At 51.9% G+C, this 14,520-nt stretch overlaps 1 protein-coding gene across 7 annotated transcripts in view; it reads left to right on the top strand.

Annotated features, from left to right (window-relative positions):
- Positions 1–967: 967 nt before the first annotated feature.
- Positions 968–14,520, top strand: part of TPM3 (tropomyosin 3) — a 39,827-nt gene continuing 26,274 nt past the window's right edge. For 5 of the 7 annotated variants that reach the window (XR_015795533.1, XR_015795532.1, XR_015795534.1 and 2 more), the window contains exon 1: positions 12,749–12,963. Coding sequence is in view for 4 of the 7 variants with exons in the window: in XM_088137217.1 (XP_087993343.1) it covers positions 12,832–12,963 (132 nt within the window). In the remaining 3 variants the exon portion in view is untranslated. Of the gene's footprint in view, positions 1,097–5,335; positions 5,462–8,107; positions 8,126–12,748; positions 12,964–14,520 lie in introns of those variants that run through there. The other 2 variants (XM_088137215.1, XM_088137216.1) reach the window with 2 other exon arrangements.

Raw genomic sequence — 14,520 nt, 5'->3', positions numbered from 1 at the left:
CTGGAGGGATGTTTCCAAGGATGGGGGAGAAAAAGTTGGGGATTGTCCTGGGGGTTGGGGGTCACAGCGGAAACCCATGCCACGTGTTCTCCTTCGTCCAGGAAGGCTTCTTGTATCTCAGCCTGTCCCCCCATTGCTGGACAGTGGGAGTTTTTCTTGCAAAGACAACATTTCTCATGCAAGTTTTCCTTGCAGTTCCCATCTATACCCTTTCTGAGCCGGTTGCTCTCGCCCACAAGCCTCGTGCGAGCCGGAGTCCCATTCTGCCCCCTGAAAAACGGGGGGCCAGGCTCCAGAAGGGGTTCCCCTTGCAAGGTTTCAGGTGACAGACCAACGGGGCGGGGGGACGACGAAGGACGAAGCTCACGCGTAAGCACGGGGCCGGGTTTTATTTTGAATCACTGTCGAGAAGCGAGATCGCTTTGCCCCGCAACGGCTTGGGCAGTGCCGAAGAATAGCCCTCTCCGCTCTAGCAGGACAGGTCCGCCGAGCCCTAGAATGGTGGATCTGGGAGGGACCCCGAAGATCATCTAGTCCAGCCTCTGCGATGTGCAGGAAACCCAGTGAAATCCTCCCCACTGCTTGGCCAGAGGGAGGCCCAGCTGCCTGGCCCTTCTCTCTCGGAACAAAGCATTCCCGCCAGCAAAGTGCCCGTCTCCTCCTCCCCTTCTTTTACCCCTTTGGGACTTCTATTAGTAGGATCCAGCTGTCCCCCAGAGAGCCCAAATATGGCCATTGTCCTCACCCTGCAAGCATTTCGCGCACCACTCGGAGGACAATGGAGGGGCGTTTGGGGTGTCACTTGAGAAAGCTCCCCCCCCTTCCCTAGCCCCAGAAAGGCAACGTTGCCGCGCCAGCTGGCAGGAGGGGACGGCTATAAAAGATCAGGAGGGGAACCGCCAGGTCGCAGACTCCCCTGTGCCAACGCGCCCTCCGGTCCGCCCACTTGCCCGCTCGCTCGCTCTCGCGACCCTCTGGCACCATGGAAGCCATCAAGAAAAAGATGCAGATGCTGAAGCTGGATAAGGAAAATGCCTTAGACCGAGCAGAACAAGCAGAGACAGAGCAGAAACATGCCGAGGAGAGGAGCAAGCAGGTGGGGACGGGCTAAACTTGGTTTGCAGCAAGGGGAAAGGGGGCAGTTTCCCATGGCCGGCCATGTGGGTTTAGGACAAGTTGCCGCTGGCTCCCCATCTCGCCGCTCAGACCCGAAACGCCTCGATTGGTTGAGCCTGTCCTACCTCGCAAGGCTGTTGTTGCGGTCTGACGAGGGTGTGGCCAGACCGGGTGAATGGGAAGACCAAACGGGCTGGGTGCCAGTTTTGTCAGCCAGCACACTGAGGTTTTTCCTTTTCTTCTCCCTGGGGACCAGGGTGTCGATATTTTTGCTTTGAGGTTGCTCGCCCCCCTGTCTAAACTCCGACGTTTTTCCCCAGGCCCAGATCGAAGGGCCCCAAAAGAGGACTTGGGTTGTCCTGTAAGGGAATCTGTGGTTTAGAATGAAGCCACAATGCCATCCTAGTCATGCCCAATCAGTTCTTAAAACGTCTTTTGGGAAACGGGATAGGGGCATGCATAGGAAACATCGGGAGCTGGCTTGTCTAAACAAAACACTTCCAGGAATATTCCTGCCTTTATTGGAAAGGAAGATTCCCCAATATTTTACTTTTAAACTTCAGATGTATTGAGGAAATGTATTGAGGAAGTATTGAAAAGGGGCAGAGAAAACTTTTTTTCCATCTGTCCTTCCTGGTTAAATATAAACTGGCCGTCGTGTAGATCAATCGCAGCTATAAAATTGCCCGTCAAGAACACCCACCAGTGGCTCCTGATCCTCCTGGGCAGAGGGATAAACTGGTGGGGTTTCAACAGATCAGTCCTCTAATCTTCCATACTTTTTATTAATGAGTTGGATGAAACGGGGCAGAGAACGCCGACCGGATCCAAAGATGACCCCAGCTTAGCTAGGCGAAGGAAAACCATAGAAGATTGATCAGAAAATGGGTTAGAAGCAAGCAAATTAATGTTGCCAAAAGATCATTTTAGGAAACCGAAACGAAACACGTCTACGATGGGGGAAGAACTGGCTTGGCAATGGGAGACGTGCAAAGGATTTTGGAGCGGCCGTGGTCAGGCCACGTGGAAGTGGCTTTCGAACAAGAAATTTGCAATTTTAAGTTGCCCCAAGAGAAGTATAAGTATGGGAGGTCATAGATCTAGTTTCTTTTACCTTGGGTGGACCCCACCTTTTAAGGTGCTGGGCTGCAGACATTAAAAAAAAAAAAAAAATCCAGGGAATTTGGCAGAGGGTCAGAGAAGAGCGGCGAGGCTGAGCAGGAGATTAGAAATTAAGCCCCGGGCTGAAAGATGGAAGGAGCTGGCATCTTTAGCCTTGAGCAAAGAGAATTGAGGCTAGACGGGATGGCATTCTTTGAAAAAAGGAAGGAAGAGCAGAGACAAGATTTATTCTCGCTATTCCAGGGGGCAGGAGAAAGAAGAGCGGATTTAAGTTACAGGAAGGCACATTCTTGGTATGTCAGGAAAAAAAATTCCTAGCACTAAGAGCGGTTGGGCAGTGGCAGGAACGTCCCTGAATGGGGATGGCCTCTCCGTCACCAAACGTGGAGTCGGACAATCGTTTGGCACGGCGGCTGGAATTTGGAGACTGGCCCAGAGCAGAGGGTTGGACTAAGTGGTCTCGAGTGACCTGTCCGACTCTGAGATGCCAACTTCATTGACTGGGCTTAGCCTCCGAACCGTTTCTATTTTATGAAACTCCAGGGATGGGAGAAGAGGAGGAAGAAGATACGGGGGAGAGAGTCAGCCGTGAATATCCTAAATAATATCCACTTTTGGAATGGTTAGCAATAGAGTGGAATTTTTGTTCTGATTGATCGAGGTCAACTTCCCTTTTTCCTTCCAAGATGTAAGAAAAAGTCCGTTCCCTTTGTTACTCTCCCCTTTGGCAACACCGTCAGCCGCATTTCTCCGCATTTCTTGCAGATTCCCTGCTGATCCATCGCAGGGGTCGGCCACCAGAAGGCCCAACGTTGAAAACAGCCCAATTACTTTTTTACCCCCTCATCCATCTTAGCTTGGTTTTGACGTTGCTTCTGATCTGTAATATGTTTGGGCCTTATCCCCCCCCCCAGGAATCGGTTTTCCGTAATTTATTTCCGTAACACGCCCCAAAATCACGTTGAAACAGATTTCCTTTTCAAGAAAGGGCCAGCCCGTGATGCACACCCACAATCCATCACACATAGACACACACACACACATTTGCTCCCTGCTCTGGTGAATATTCATTCTTCCAGATCTCAGGATCTGGAAGCCCAATTTCTACGTGGCATGAAAATAAGACTCGGATAAGGGTTTCTGAGCCACTGCAGAATGCACTAGCAGACTTCAGTCCTATTGCTCTGCAAATCTCTTCCTTCAGCGTAAGAGGTTAGACCTGAGTTATCCCTTTTTCTTCTCCCTGTTGGCAAGAAGCGTGCCTTCTGCACATGTTCAGAGGATACCCCTGGTATTTGTTCTTATGATCCAGGGAGTTTTCTTCTCTGACGTGCGTCGAAGAAACACAGAGACAGGGAGAAGAACCTTAGATTGGATTTAGCTGCAGCGGGTAGGTGCCGTAAGCATGGGGACACTCAGCGTATGCTCAGAGAGCATCCCCTGAACGCTGCTGATCCAATCACTCAGCCTTTTTAGAGAGTTTTTGAGAGGTCAAGAAGACTTCTGAGAATTGACAAAAACATAACTCAGCTTCTTACTTAGCCAACCTGGGGGTAGAAAAAGGCCCGTTGTCACTCTAGTGCACAGGGGGGAAGCGCTCTGCGTATGCTCACGTGAGCGGGGGCAAAAATCTGGATCTGAACCTATTCTGGGATTTCGCTGCGTTCACCCCGGTGCGGATCGCCGGGGGGAGGGAGGAGGAATCCTCTGCTTGGCATGACGTGGCGGGCGGCCGGAGTGGCGTGGAGCCCGGTGGGCAGAGAGGAATTCTGCAAAGCTCGTATCCGGTTGCTCATTCCGTCTGCTTGACCAACGACTTGGCACAAAAGAGCCAGGGGGCGGGGGGGCATGTTCTGCGAGGTTTTTGGGTGAGCATGCAGCTGACAATAGGCTGGGGGGCTCCCCTCCCGAGCTTTTATTTCCAGGCAAAGCTCAGGTTACAAACACACACACACAATGCGTGCTTGCAATGATTTGATGGGAAAAAAATTCACTCAGATCTGAGCGTGCAATATTCTCATTGCCCCTCCTTGTATTGCCACTCTTAAAAGTGATACTATTATATAATAATAATAATAATAATTATTATTATTATTATTATTTCTGCAACGTTTGCTGCCCAGGCATGGCTGCTGAAGAAAGATAGTGTAGTCATGGGCCTAGAGGACAAGGAGCTAAACTCAGTCTGGGAAGAGAGGGAAGTGAAGCCTCCAGGGTCAGGGGCAGTCTACCACTGGGGCAAAGAACCCCAGAGGGGAGCAGCTTCCATCCGGGCTGTTTGCTAGCTTGACCTAGCCAAACATTCTCTTTTATTTGTTGATCTCATTTAAAATAAAGAAATGGGGGGGTGAATAAGTGAATGGATGGGTGATTTGGGGGACGATGTGTGTCCGGGAATGAATGGGTGTGTGTCTGGGCGTGAGTTGACTAAACGAGCCTCCATGTTCCAATGGAGTATACCTGGTTGTCGAAAGGAACACACCGTCACGCCCTGGCGTTGGACCTATATAGGAAGATGCTGGATAATGTTGTGTGTGAGCCTGGCGAGTCCCTTTTTCATTGGTATTTCTGTCGGGACCCGTCTGGCCACCAAGCGTGGTCCTGCTAGAGAGACCGTTTCTGCACAGGGGGCTTCTCTGGATCCCTCTTGATAAATTGGCACAAATTGGCCGCCCTGAATTCGCCCAGTCCTGAGCCTCTGGTTGGGTCTTGTCTAAATTCTGTTCCAAATTAAAAAGGAGCCCATTGCACGGAAAGGAAAGGAAAGGAAAGGAAAGGAAAGGAAAGGAAAGGAAAGGAAAGGAAAGGAAAGGAAAGGAAAGGAAAGGAAAGGAAAGGAAAGGAAAGGAAAGGAAAGGAAAGGAAAGGAAAGGAAAGGAAAGGAAAGGAAAGGAAAGGAAAGGAAAGGAAAGGAAAGGAAAGGAAAGGAAAGGAAAGGAAAGGAAAGGAAGGAAGGAAGGAAGGAAGGAAGGAAGGATCTGGACTGGGAACTTCTGCCCTGACCTCAATTTTATTTAACTTTTACAGCAGACACCTAGAGCCAGCTTGTGCCTCTCAAATAACCAATTTTTCCTTTTCTTTTCCTCTCATTTTGCAGCTGGAAGATGAATTGGCTGCAATGCAGAAAAAGCTGAAAGGCACAGAAGACGAACTGGATAAATACTCAGAGGCTCTGAAAGATGCTCAGGAGAAGCTCGAAGTGGCCGAGAAGAAGGCAGCCGACGTACGTATGGGGAACGGGGAAGGGGGAATGGCAGGTTAGCGGATGGAGACAGGTCATCTCCGCATCTCATCCCTCGCGCATCGTCCTGTTTCTGTGAAATCAGAGAGGGATTTAATGCCCCAAAGGGTGTTTTTTCCCTGCCACTTTTTCCTTGCAGCGGTACACAGATGGCCTTTATCAGCAGCCCCAAACTGGGAATTTTTAAACCACGGATTGCCGTTTGCACACAGCTTGCTTTGCACGTTCAGTGCGCTCTAGATGGATCGGCAACCGCGCTCAGCCCCAAACTAACCCCCAGTGCAATGTGGAAACCAGCTTTTCGCAGCTTGTGACCCTGCTAGTAATAATTACCGCCACCATTATCGAGTGAGAAACACTCCATAAGCGTGCGACCACGACGATTGTGCCAAACCCTCTGGATCTGGAGCGTGAGCCGCACGTCACGCCAGTGTGACAAAAAACGGAGGGGGTCAAAGACCCTCTCCGGGCGATCAGTTGGAGACCCAACTGCTTGTCTGGAGCCAGTGGCTGTGCCCGCAAAGGGGCAAAGGGCGAGCTGTGGCTTCTGCATGTTGGAAATCAGATGCTGAAAAATGAAATAAACCCGTTTCGGCCCAGGCAGGAAGAGGTTTTTCCTTTCCCTTCTACTCTAGTCAATTTCATAATCCATCCAGTCACTTTCCCAGAGGTCCTAAACAGGGTTCCTCAACCTTGGCGACTTGAAGATGTGTGGACTTCAACTCCCAGAATTCATGGCTGGCTAGGGAATTCTGGGAGTTGAAGTCCACGCATCTTCAAGTTGCCACGGTTGAGGAACTCTGCCCTAAAACACTTCCTAGGACAGTGATTCTTCTTTTTAATATCTATATCTATATCTAGATCTATATCTATATCTATATCTAGATCTAGATCTAGATCTAGATCTAGATCTATATATCTATATAATTTTATTAAAGAGTTTTAAAAAGGAAGATTAAAAACGAAGACAAACTAATATAAAGTAAGAAAAAGAAAAGAAAAGAAAAGAAAAGGGAATCCAAGAGGAAGCTAAACAGGCAAAAAGGGGGGGGAAAGGAAAAGAAAAATAGAAAAGAAAAATACAGAGAAGAGGCTTCCGATCTTCTTTACAGCAGTTCTAAGTACAATGATAAATTTGCCTCTTACTCAGTGGTTAACACATAACTCTCTTCTTTCTATAACCTCTCCGGTCTCATCATCAAAACCGTAAATCGTAAGTTTGGTTTTTTTCTGTCTTATGCAAAAAGTCCATCAGGGGTTTCCAGTCAGCAAGAAATGTACGTAGAGATTGCCTTTCCTCTGATCAAAAAAGTCCATTGACCTAGGACGGTGATTCTTGAAGTGAAGCTGGCCGTTTCTCCTTTTCCGCCCCGGGGCTGGAACTCAGGTCGACTCAGCCCCACCTCCCCACGTGCACCTCCCCACGGTTGGTTTGTGCGAACGGCTCAGTGGCTGCAAATGGTCCATCGATAGGGATAACAGGTAACTCAGAAGCAGGCAGCATGGAACAGGTCTCAAATGTGGTTTGCACCAATCGTGATTCCGCGTGCCCTTTGCCCAGCGGAACCGCGATCTTGCACAAGCGCTCCCGAGTGAAAAGTGCAAATCAGAAATGCAATGGCTGATATCTAACAATGGGGCTTGGTGGGGCAGGAGACTCATCCTCACGGGTCCATGCGTCCTCAGAGCTTTCTATCGTAGGCCATTCCTAGCCAGTTGGCGCTCAGAATTACTCCCTTTAGGATGCGGGCTCCCAGAAAGACTTCAAAGGATGATTGGAAAAGAATTCAATGATTTGAAAAGAATTCAAACCACTTGGCTTCGTTTTGGAGGCAGTATACATTTGGGGCCAAATTCAGTCCGAAACCTGTTTAATTCCCGTTCGGTTTAAAAACGGAGGGAGGGTAGGAAGGCACACAGAAATGTCACTGTAATCTAGGTTTTATTTTGGGGAAAGCTTTTCCAGATGCCAGTGCAGAGAGGCGGTGTTTGCAACGCCCCTGTATCTTCTAAACGTTTATTTAGTTTAGATCCACAGTCGAAGGGAGCTTGAGAATCACCTTCTAGCTTGGTGTTCCCCCAACTTAAGATAAGTAGGGGAGAACCAGTGTGGGTCGGGGGAAAGAAGCTGGATTAGGAGTGGGGAGACCCCAGTTCTGGTGCCCCTTCAGCCACAGAAGCTCCTGGGGGGACTTGGGGATGGTCCTCCCTTTCACCCCTAGGCTAGAAATTGAAAAACATCTACATATCGTCATTGCACCAGGGTGACAGATTACATCCATAACCTCCAACGAAGGAAGGCTTCATCGTGCAATGGATAGATTTGGGATAACGATGATGATGAAGATGTAATGAGTAAGGTCCATGTCCCTGGAACCAGGCCAGGAAGGAAGGCAAGGGGCTGGACTACAACTCCCCACTGCCCCGGCCAAGCTTGGAGAGTGAATATGGGAGTTGTCGTCTCTAGTCTGGGTTTAGTGGGAAAGGCCACCTTGGGGTTCATGGGTTAAAAACGTTCTCCTGAGATTCTTGAAGTCCTCAGCGGGAATAAGGGGAGGAAAAGAGGTCTTCTCCGACATGGGCAGGGCGAAAACGGCATGGCGTGCCCCTTAGATAAATGTTCCGGAGTCTTTTGGAGAGGTTGGCGTTCTCTGCCAGATTCCCCAAGAGAACCTCCTGATGGAGGAAGCTCGTGACGGCTAGGAGAGGTTGAAAATGGCTACGTTGGGGTGTGAAAAGGCTAGCAAAGAGATCTCCTTGGCTTCTTCCTCCTCCTTGCTTTGACTGTTTGTCGGAAGCAGAGGAAACGGTGGGGAAGTTAACCACCAAGCCCAGGCGACGCTCAGCATCTGAAAATAGCCTTATCTTCCCCACCAAATGTTGTGGTTAAACTTGCACAACTCCTGCCGAGCATTGGCTGGGTTTCGCCCATGGTGCCTGTTTTTGGAGACCCCCAGTCCTCCTGGCCGTGCTGATACATGTGTCTGCAGCAGGCAGGGGGGGAGCGATCGGGGCAAACGCCGCTCTTTGTGTTGCAAGGCTACTAACGCCTGGGGAGCAAAGATCAGCTGGAAAGAGGGTAACCAGGAATGTATGGCTTGTGTGTTGGCCACCAAGGGGCCTAAGTGTAATTTTGGGCCCCTGTGTCTGAAATCTTGGAGTGTCATTGACAAATTAGCTGGACTCCAGTCAGACAGTTGAGCCCAATTATCTTTAACCAGTGTTTCTCAACCTTAGCCACTTTAAGATGTGTGGACTTCAACTCCCAGAATTCCCCAGCCAGTGTGCTGGCTGGGGAATTCTGGGAGTTGAAGTCCACACATTTTAAAGTGGCTAAGGTTGAGAAACACTGTCTTTAACTGTTCTCCCCTTTTATTAAGCTTGATGGGGGAGATGGATTTCAACCTCTGGATAGATGGGGATGGCCAGATTACAGCTGACTGTCCTTTCCGAGTAATAATCTCTCCCTAAATTGGTGAACAGACCATGATTCCAAAGCAGTTTGATATTCTTCTGCCTTTCCACCCTTTTGTGTCAAACATGGCAGTGGCGATGCTCCTGTGGACTCAGAAGCGGTCTCACTATGCTGGAGTCCAATGGAAGAGCCAGGAACTATGGAGGTCCATAAGCTAGGTCCAGATTCCTTCAATCAGGTCCTTCAGGTTCTTTCTCCGTCTCCTGCTCCTCCTTGGAAGCTGATCCTTAACATCCGGGTGTGACAAAACCAGGCCTGAAACCAGAAAACCCTTAGGGCAGACCATGGGCCCCATCTCTGATTTGGCAGCAGGCCCTTCTGAGCTTCCTATAAATAGAAGTCAACCGGAGAATGTCACTCTTGCTCTCTAAGGATGAGCTGGAAAGGTATGCCGTGCCCCCTTGGGGGCCGAGCTACTTGTCATAAAGTTGGCGGCATTCGCTAGGCAAACAACAGCCTCGGCTTTCTCCCGGAGCGATGGCCGAGCCATCTGTCAAGCATATAAGGGCTGTCAGCGCTCCGTGCAGCTGCCGCATGGCATTCAGAGGGGATCATCCATGTACAGATTTATCACCCAAAACTATTTTGACGGACACGCGGGCTTTCATCGCCTCCGAGTATACTCCTTCCCCTTCCAGGTTCTGACTGGCGGGAGGCACAGCCTTGACCATTCTCGCCCATTGAGCGGGTGGGTGGGAGAGCATTTAATAAGGTGCGGTTGGCTTTCGGTGTGCTTAAATAGCTCTTGGAGGGAGCTGTCATTCTTTCAGCTTTAACAGAAGCTTCCCCAGTCCCAGTCCTGTTATTTGGTAGTGCCGAGGAATGGGAGGGTCCAAAGCCCACCTCTTCCTTGCATCGTTGGGTGTTTTGCATGGGTCAAAGGGCTGCGTGGGGGGATCTTCCTTGTCTGTTCGATGCAGCTTCGCCAGGGCTGGCCAGCAGAGGGGCTCAGAGAGCCCCTTGCTTTACTCAAGGGGGGATCATTCATCCGCCTCTCTTTGCGGTGCTGGAACTGAAGCGCGGAAAAGAGGATCGAAGATCTGAACGTTAGCTGGCGAGGAAAGAGGAAAGCTTTCTTAGGAATCCCAGCCACGCCAAGAGGACACCCTTCCCGTGGCTTCAGGAGGGCGAGAATAATCTCAGAGACCAGCCCGGGGTGGCAAGGAATGCCCGGCGGCTCTCGGACGCTAAGTGTTAAGCCAGGCTGAGGATGGCTGTCGTGAAGAGTGACAGCGAGGGGCAATAGGTCCAGGAAACCGGGCAGGGAAGATTCAGTGAAGTCATTTCTGCCAAGCGGCTCCCCACGGCCAACTTTTGACTTCCCAACTCATCTTGTCAATTTTACTGAGCGTCAGACTAGAAACTCTGAACTGGCAGGAGAAAATAGATCAAGAAAGAAGCAGCAGATCTATCTATCTATCTATCTATCTATCTATCTATCTATCTATCTATCTATCTATCTATCTATCTATCTATCTATCACAGTGTATCTCAGCCTTTAAAACATGTGGACTTCAACTCCCAGAATTCCCCAGCCAGCATACTGGCTGGGGAATTCTGGGAGTTGAAGTCCACATGTCTTAAAGTCGCCAAGGTTGAGAAAGTCTTGCAGGGTCTAAACTGATCATGAAAAAAAGTGTTGCAGGTTCCAGATTGCTATATCGTGCAAAGCAAGACACTTGGCACGATGCTTTATTTATCAAATTTATATAGCTGCCCATCTCACGAATGTGACTCTTATAACGTTGGCATAATTTAGCCGTGTCTACAGATGCTCCCAGATCTTCCTAGCTCCCCTTTCGTTAAGGGGAGGTGGTAAAAAGGACACCCCATTTGTTGTTCTGCTGTGAAACTGCTTTCAGCCAATCCTACGCTCCTTCCCCCGGCCAAATCTACCACATTTCCCAGTGTGCCTTCACAAGGACTAGAGACTTGAAAAGCAAAAAGTAATCTGAAATTCTCAGGAAGCCGAGCCTGGTTGTTAAGGCCACACAGTGTTGATTTTGATTTAGCCCTTCCCCAGAAGTTAACCATTGGTCTAGAAGACACAGGAAATTTCAAATTTCACTTACAGAATGAGGAGTTATAGGGGGCATCTAGAATTCACTTTTGCAGCTGAGTGTGCCTTGTAAACACGACGATAGAACTCGTGCTAACCCGACTCTTATTCAGTAAAGTTTTATGGATGTCAATCAAGGCGCAGGAGCGTCATATTTCCGATCAGGAGCTCTCTTCCTTAATCAACGCTGACTTCCCCATTTCAGACACAGCAGGGAGAGTTTCCAAGGGGCCAAACTTTGGCAGCGAAACACGCCTGCCACTTAAAAAATCCATTATTGCAGCAAAGCTTTAATGGATCCCAACCCGCTCTTCCGGCCGTCTTTTAGCCCTCAATCCCACGTATCAATAATGCAGCAGAAGGGAAACCATTAGCAAATAGATTTCTCAGATCTTCCATTGATCCTGTCAGGGGGAAGGCATGCATGCAGTTGTGTGTCTGTGTGTGTGTTCCTGTACCCAAGGAAAAAAAAGAAAAAGCTGAGGATCTCACCAGAATGGAATGTTCCCCAACCCTGTTCCTTCCCCACGAAAAAGCCCCAGATGCTGCAGGCAGAGGTTAATTTCAGTTTCCATATCCATATATGTCCTGCATCGGTCTCCCAGCCGTCAGCCCCGGCTTCGCAAACTCTCACGTTTCTTCCTTTTTTCATAGTTCCATGGATTTGCCCACCGGCTGTGCCGGACAGGAATTAATTCAGGCATTTTGCAGAGCGATGCTCCCCACTGGGAGAGGAGCCAGGCCAGGCTTGATGGGGGCCGGATCCGGGGTCGAGGGGCATTCCGGGCATAGAGGTGGTAAGGATCATGCCATCCCTGCCCAGCTATTGACGTTTCCCATAGAGCAGTGTTTCTCAACCTCAGCAACTTTAAGATGGGTGGACTTCAACTCCCAGAATTCCCCAGCCAGCGTGCTGGCTGGGGATTTCTAGGAGTTGAAGTCCAGCCATGCTGGTTGGGGAATTCTGGGAGTTGAAGTCCACCCATCTTAAAGTTGCTGAGGTTGAGAAACGCTGCCTTGGAGGGATTTTTCGGCTTTAAAACAACAGGCGATGGTAGGTTTGGACTGAAAAAAGCAGTCCATAGCTTGAAGGCGCCTTCCCACAGCCAGAAGCCCCCGTTGGGGAAGGCACTTCATGTGGGTTGGTGGGATGTCTTCACCAGGGTGAAGGGTCGCCATGCCAGGATCCTTCGCTGCCCTCTGAACCCATCAGGTCTTGGTGCCCGTCCTGGTGGGGCAAGAGAGGCCACAGGAACAGGCAGAGCCCCCCGGTCTTTTTATTATTACAGTTCTTGGGTCAGGTTGGCACCGCGGGCAGGGCTCGCTGGAGCCCCGCGATGCCCGGCATGGCTCTGCCGTCTTGTGCCAACGCCCGGGCACAAGAGGTTGGGGGGCACCAGCCATGGTGCTTCCTTAGCTCAGCTTCAGCTGGTGGGGTGTGCCCAGAGCCTCTGGGGATGGGAGGAGGGGCGCCCCCGCCCCTGCAAGGGGCGCCAGGTTGGAGAAGGCTGTTCCCAGGCTGGCTTCCCCGCCATTCAGGGGACTCCATCTCCCCTCTCCCTCAGCGCCCCACAGGCGCCAGACTACAGCTCCCAGCATGCCCCGGGGCGCCCGGGTGCGAGGAGCAGACCGGGCGGGCGCGCCCGTCTCCACGGCAACCCCGCCGCGGGCGGAGGGCAGGCCGCATCCGGGGCCCCGCGCGGCGTGACGTCGCGGGGGCGGGCCCAGGCGGGGCGGGTTCCGGTATTTCAGGGCGGGGCGCGAGGGCGCAGCGAGTAGCCGCAGCATCAGTCGCCGGCGGAGTCTCTGCGGGCGGCCATGGCAGGGGCGACCACCATCGAGGCGGTGAAGCGCAAGATCCAGGTGCTGCAGCAGCACGCCGACGAGGCCGACGAACGCGCCGAGCGGCTGCAGCGGGAGGCCGAGGCCGAGCGCCGCGCCCGCGAGCAGGTAGGCGGGCCGGCCGCCTCTGGGGCGGGGGGCTACCCACAAGCCCCCGCGCTGGGCCGAGGCCCGCGCGCCCCGGGGCCCTTCGCGGCCGGAAGGGCGGGGAGGGGCCTGTGCTGCGCCCCAGAGCCCCTTGGGGGACTCCTCTCCCAGGATCCCCGGCTCTTCGGCGCGGGGGGGCTGCTTCCCAGAGTCCTTGGCGACTGGCCAAGCTGCCGGGGCGGCCCGGGAAGAGTGGGGAGGCTGCTACCCAGAATCCCCCGTTGGGGGCCGTTCTCAAAACGGTGCGGTGCTTCCCAGAATCCTTGGCAGCCAAGGGTGGGGAACGGCTACCCAGAATCCTGTGGTGGGGGCTGTTCTGCGGATGGCCTAGTAGAGGGTTCCTCAACCTTGGCGACCTGAAGACGGGTGGACTTCAACTCCCAGAATTCCCCAGCCAGCCAGCTCTGGGAGTTGACGTCCACCCGTCTTCAGGTCGCCAAGGTTGAGGAATCCTGCTCTAAGTAGGCGTCTCAAAACGATGGGGTGCTTCCCAGCATGCTTTGCCACTGGCCCAGCTGACGCAAGGCAGTCGGTGAGGAGGACCTGGGGGCGCTACCCAGAATCCCCCACGGCTGGCCTTGTGGCATCTACAAAGCCCTCTGAGGAGTTTTCTCCTGGGGCTGCTTGTTACTCCTGGCAGGGAGCCTTTTCGTGTGAAGGGGCTTCCCTCGAGGGCTCCCAGCGAAATGCACCATCCTTTGTTCCGAGCCCGGCTGCTGGCGACTCACAGCAACGTTGCCTCTGAGCATGGGAGCTCCTGCTGAGCCCCGGGGTGGCTGGCGGTTGCAGCAGGTGGGAAGGCTTGTTCGACCGTCTGCGTGACACCCTGAGCAAGACCGGGAGGGCGTCTCTTTTGCTTCCCCCTCCCTGTCAATAGGATCCTTTTGCCCAGAGTTTCTGCTGGACCAACAAGGAGTCTGAATAGTGGCCAGCTCTTTCTGCTCATCTGGGTGCTTGGAGATAGATTGTTCCTGTTCCTGGAGGTTCTGTTCTAAGCCATCTTTGCTATTAGGATGAGGCTAGCCTGGCTCAATTGGCCCAGCATTGTATTTTCAGCAGAAGCCCCCCAGGTAGCTGCCTCTTTCAATGACCTTGTCCTTGTGCCTGGCATCTGGTACATTGCCTCTGAACCTGGAGGCTTGATCTACCTTCCCTCTCACGGCTTTAGGCTCATGACTCAAGTTGGTTGATCTGGAATAACTTACCACTCCCTGCGTTGTCGCAGGAAAGCCATACAACTTGTGGTTTTGCTAGGAGAGGGCAGAGCCTGGGCTGGGAAGACCTAACCCTTTGGCCTTCTTCTGAAGTTGTGCAGGCACGGATCCAAAACGGAAGACGAGGTGGCTTTGGGCTTTCCAGAATCCTATTCTTCATTTAATTCCTTTGGCGTGGAGCAGCTTTTTCTGCCCACTGCCCCACCCTGCCCTATCCTTAGTGCTGTGTGGTATATTTCATCCCAACCTAATAAAATGCCTTTTCCAGAAATATTCCTGTCCTCGCCTCCCTGTGCAACACCCG

The sequence above is a fragment of the Python bivittatus genome, unplaced genomic scaffold (assembly GCF_059951505.1).
Source record: "Python bivittatus isolate LINGU-HERP-01145 unplaced genomic scaffold, Pbiv_v1 ctg000180_np1212, whole genome shotgun sequence".
Classification (NCBI taxonomy): Eukaryota; Metazoa; Chordata; class Lepidosauria; order Squamata; family Pythonidae; genus Python; species Python bivittatus.
The sequence above is the reverse complement of the archived record's forward strand: the minus strand, read 5'-3'. Positions and strand labels throughout refer to the sequence as shown.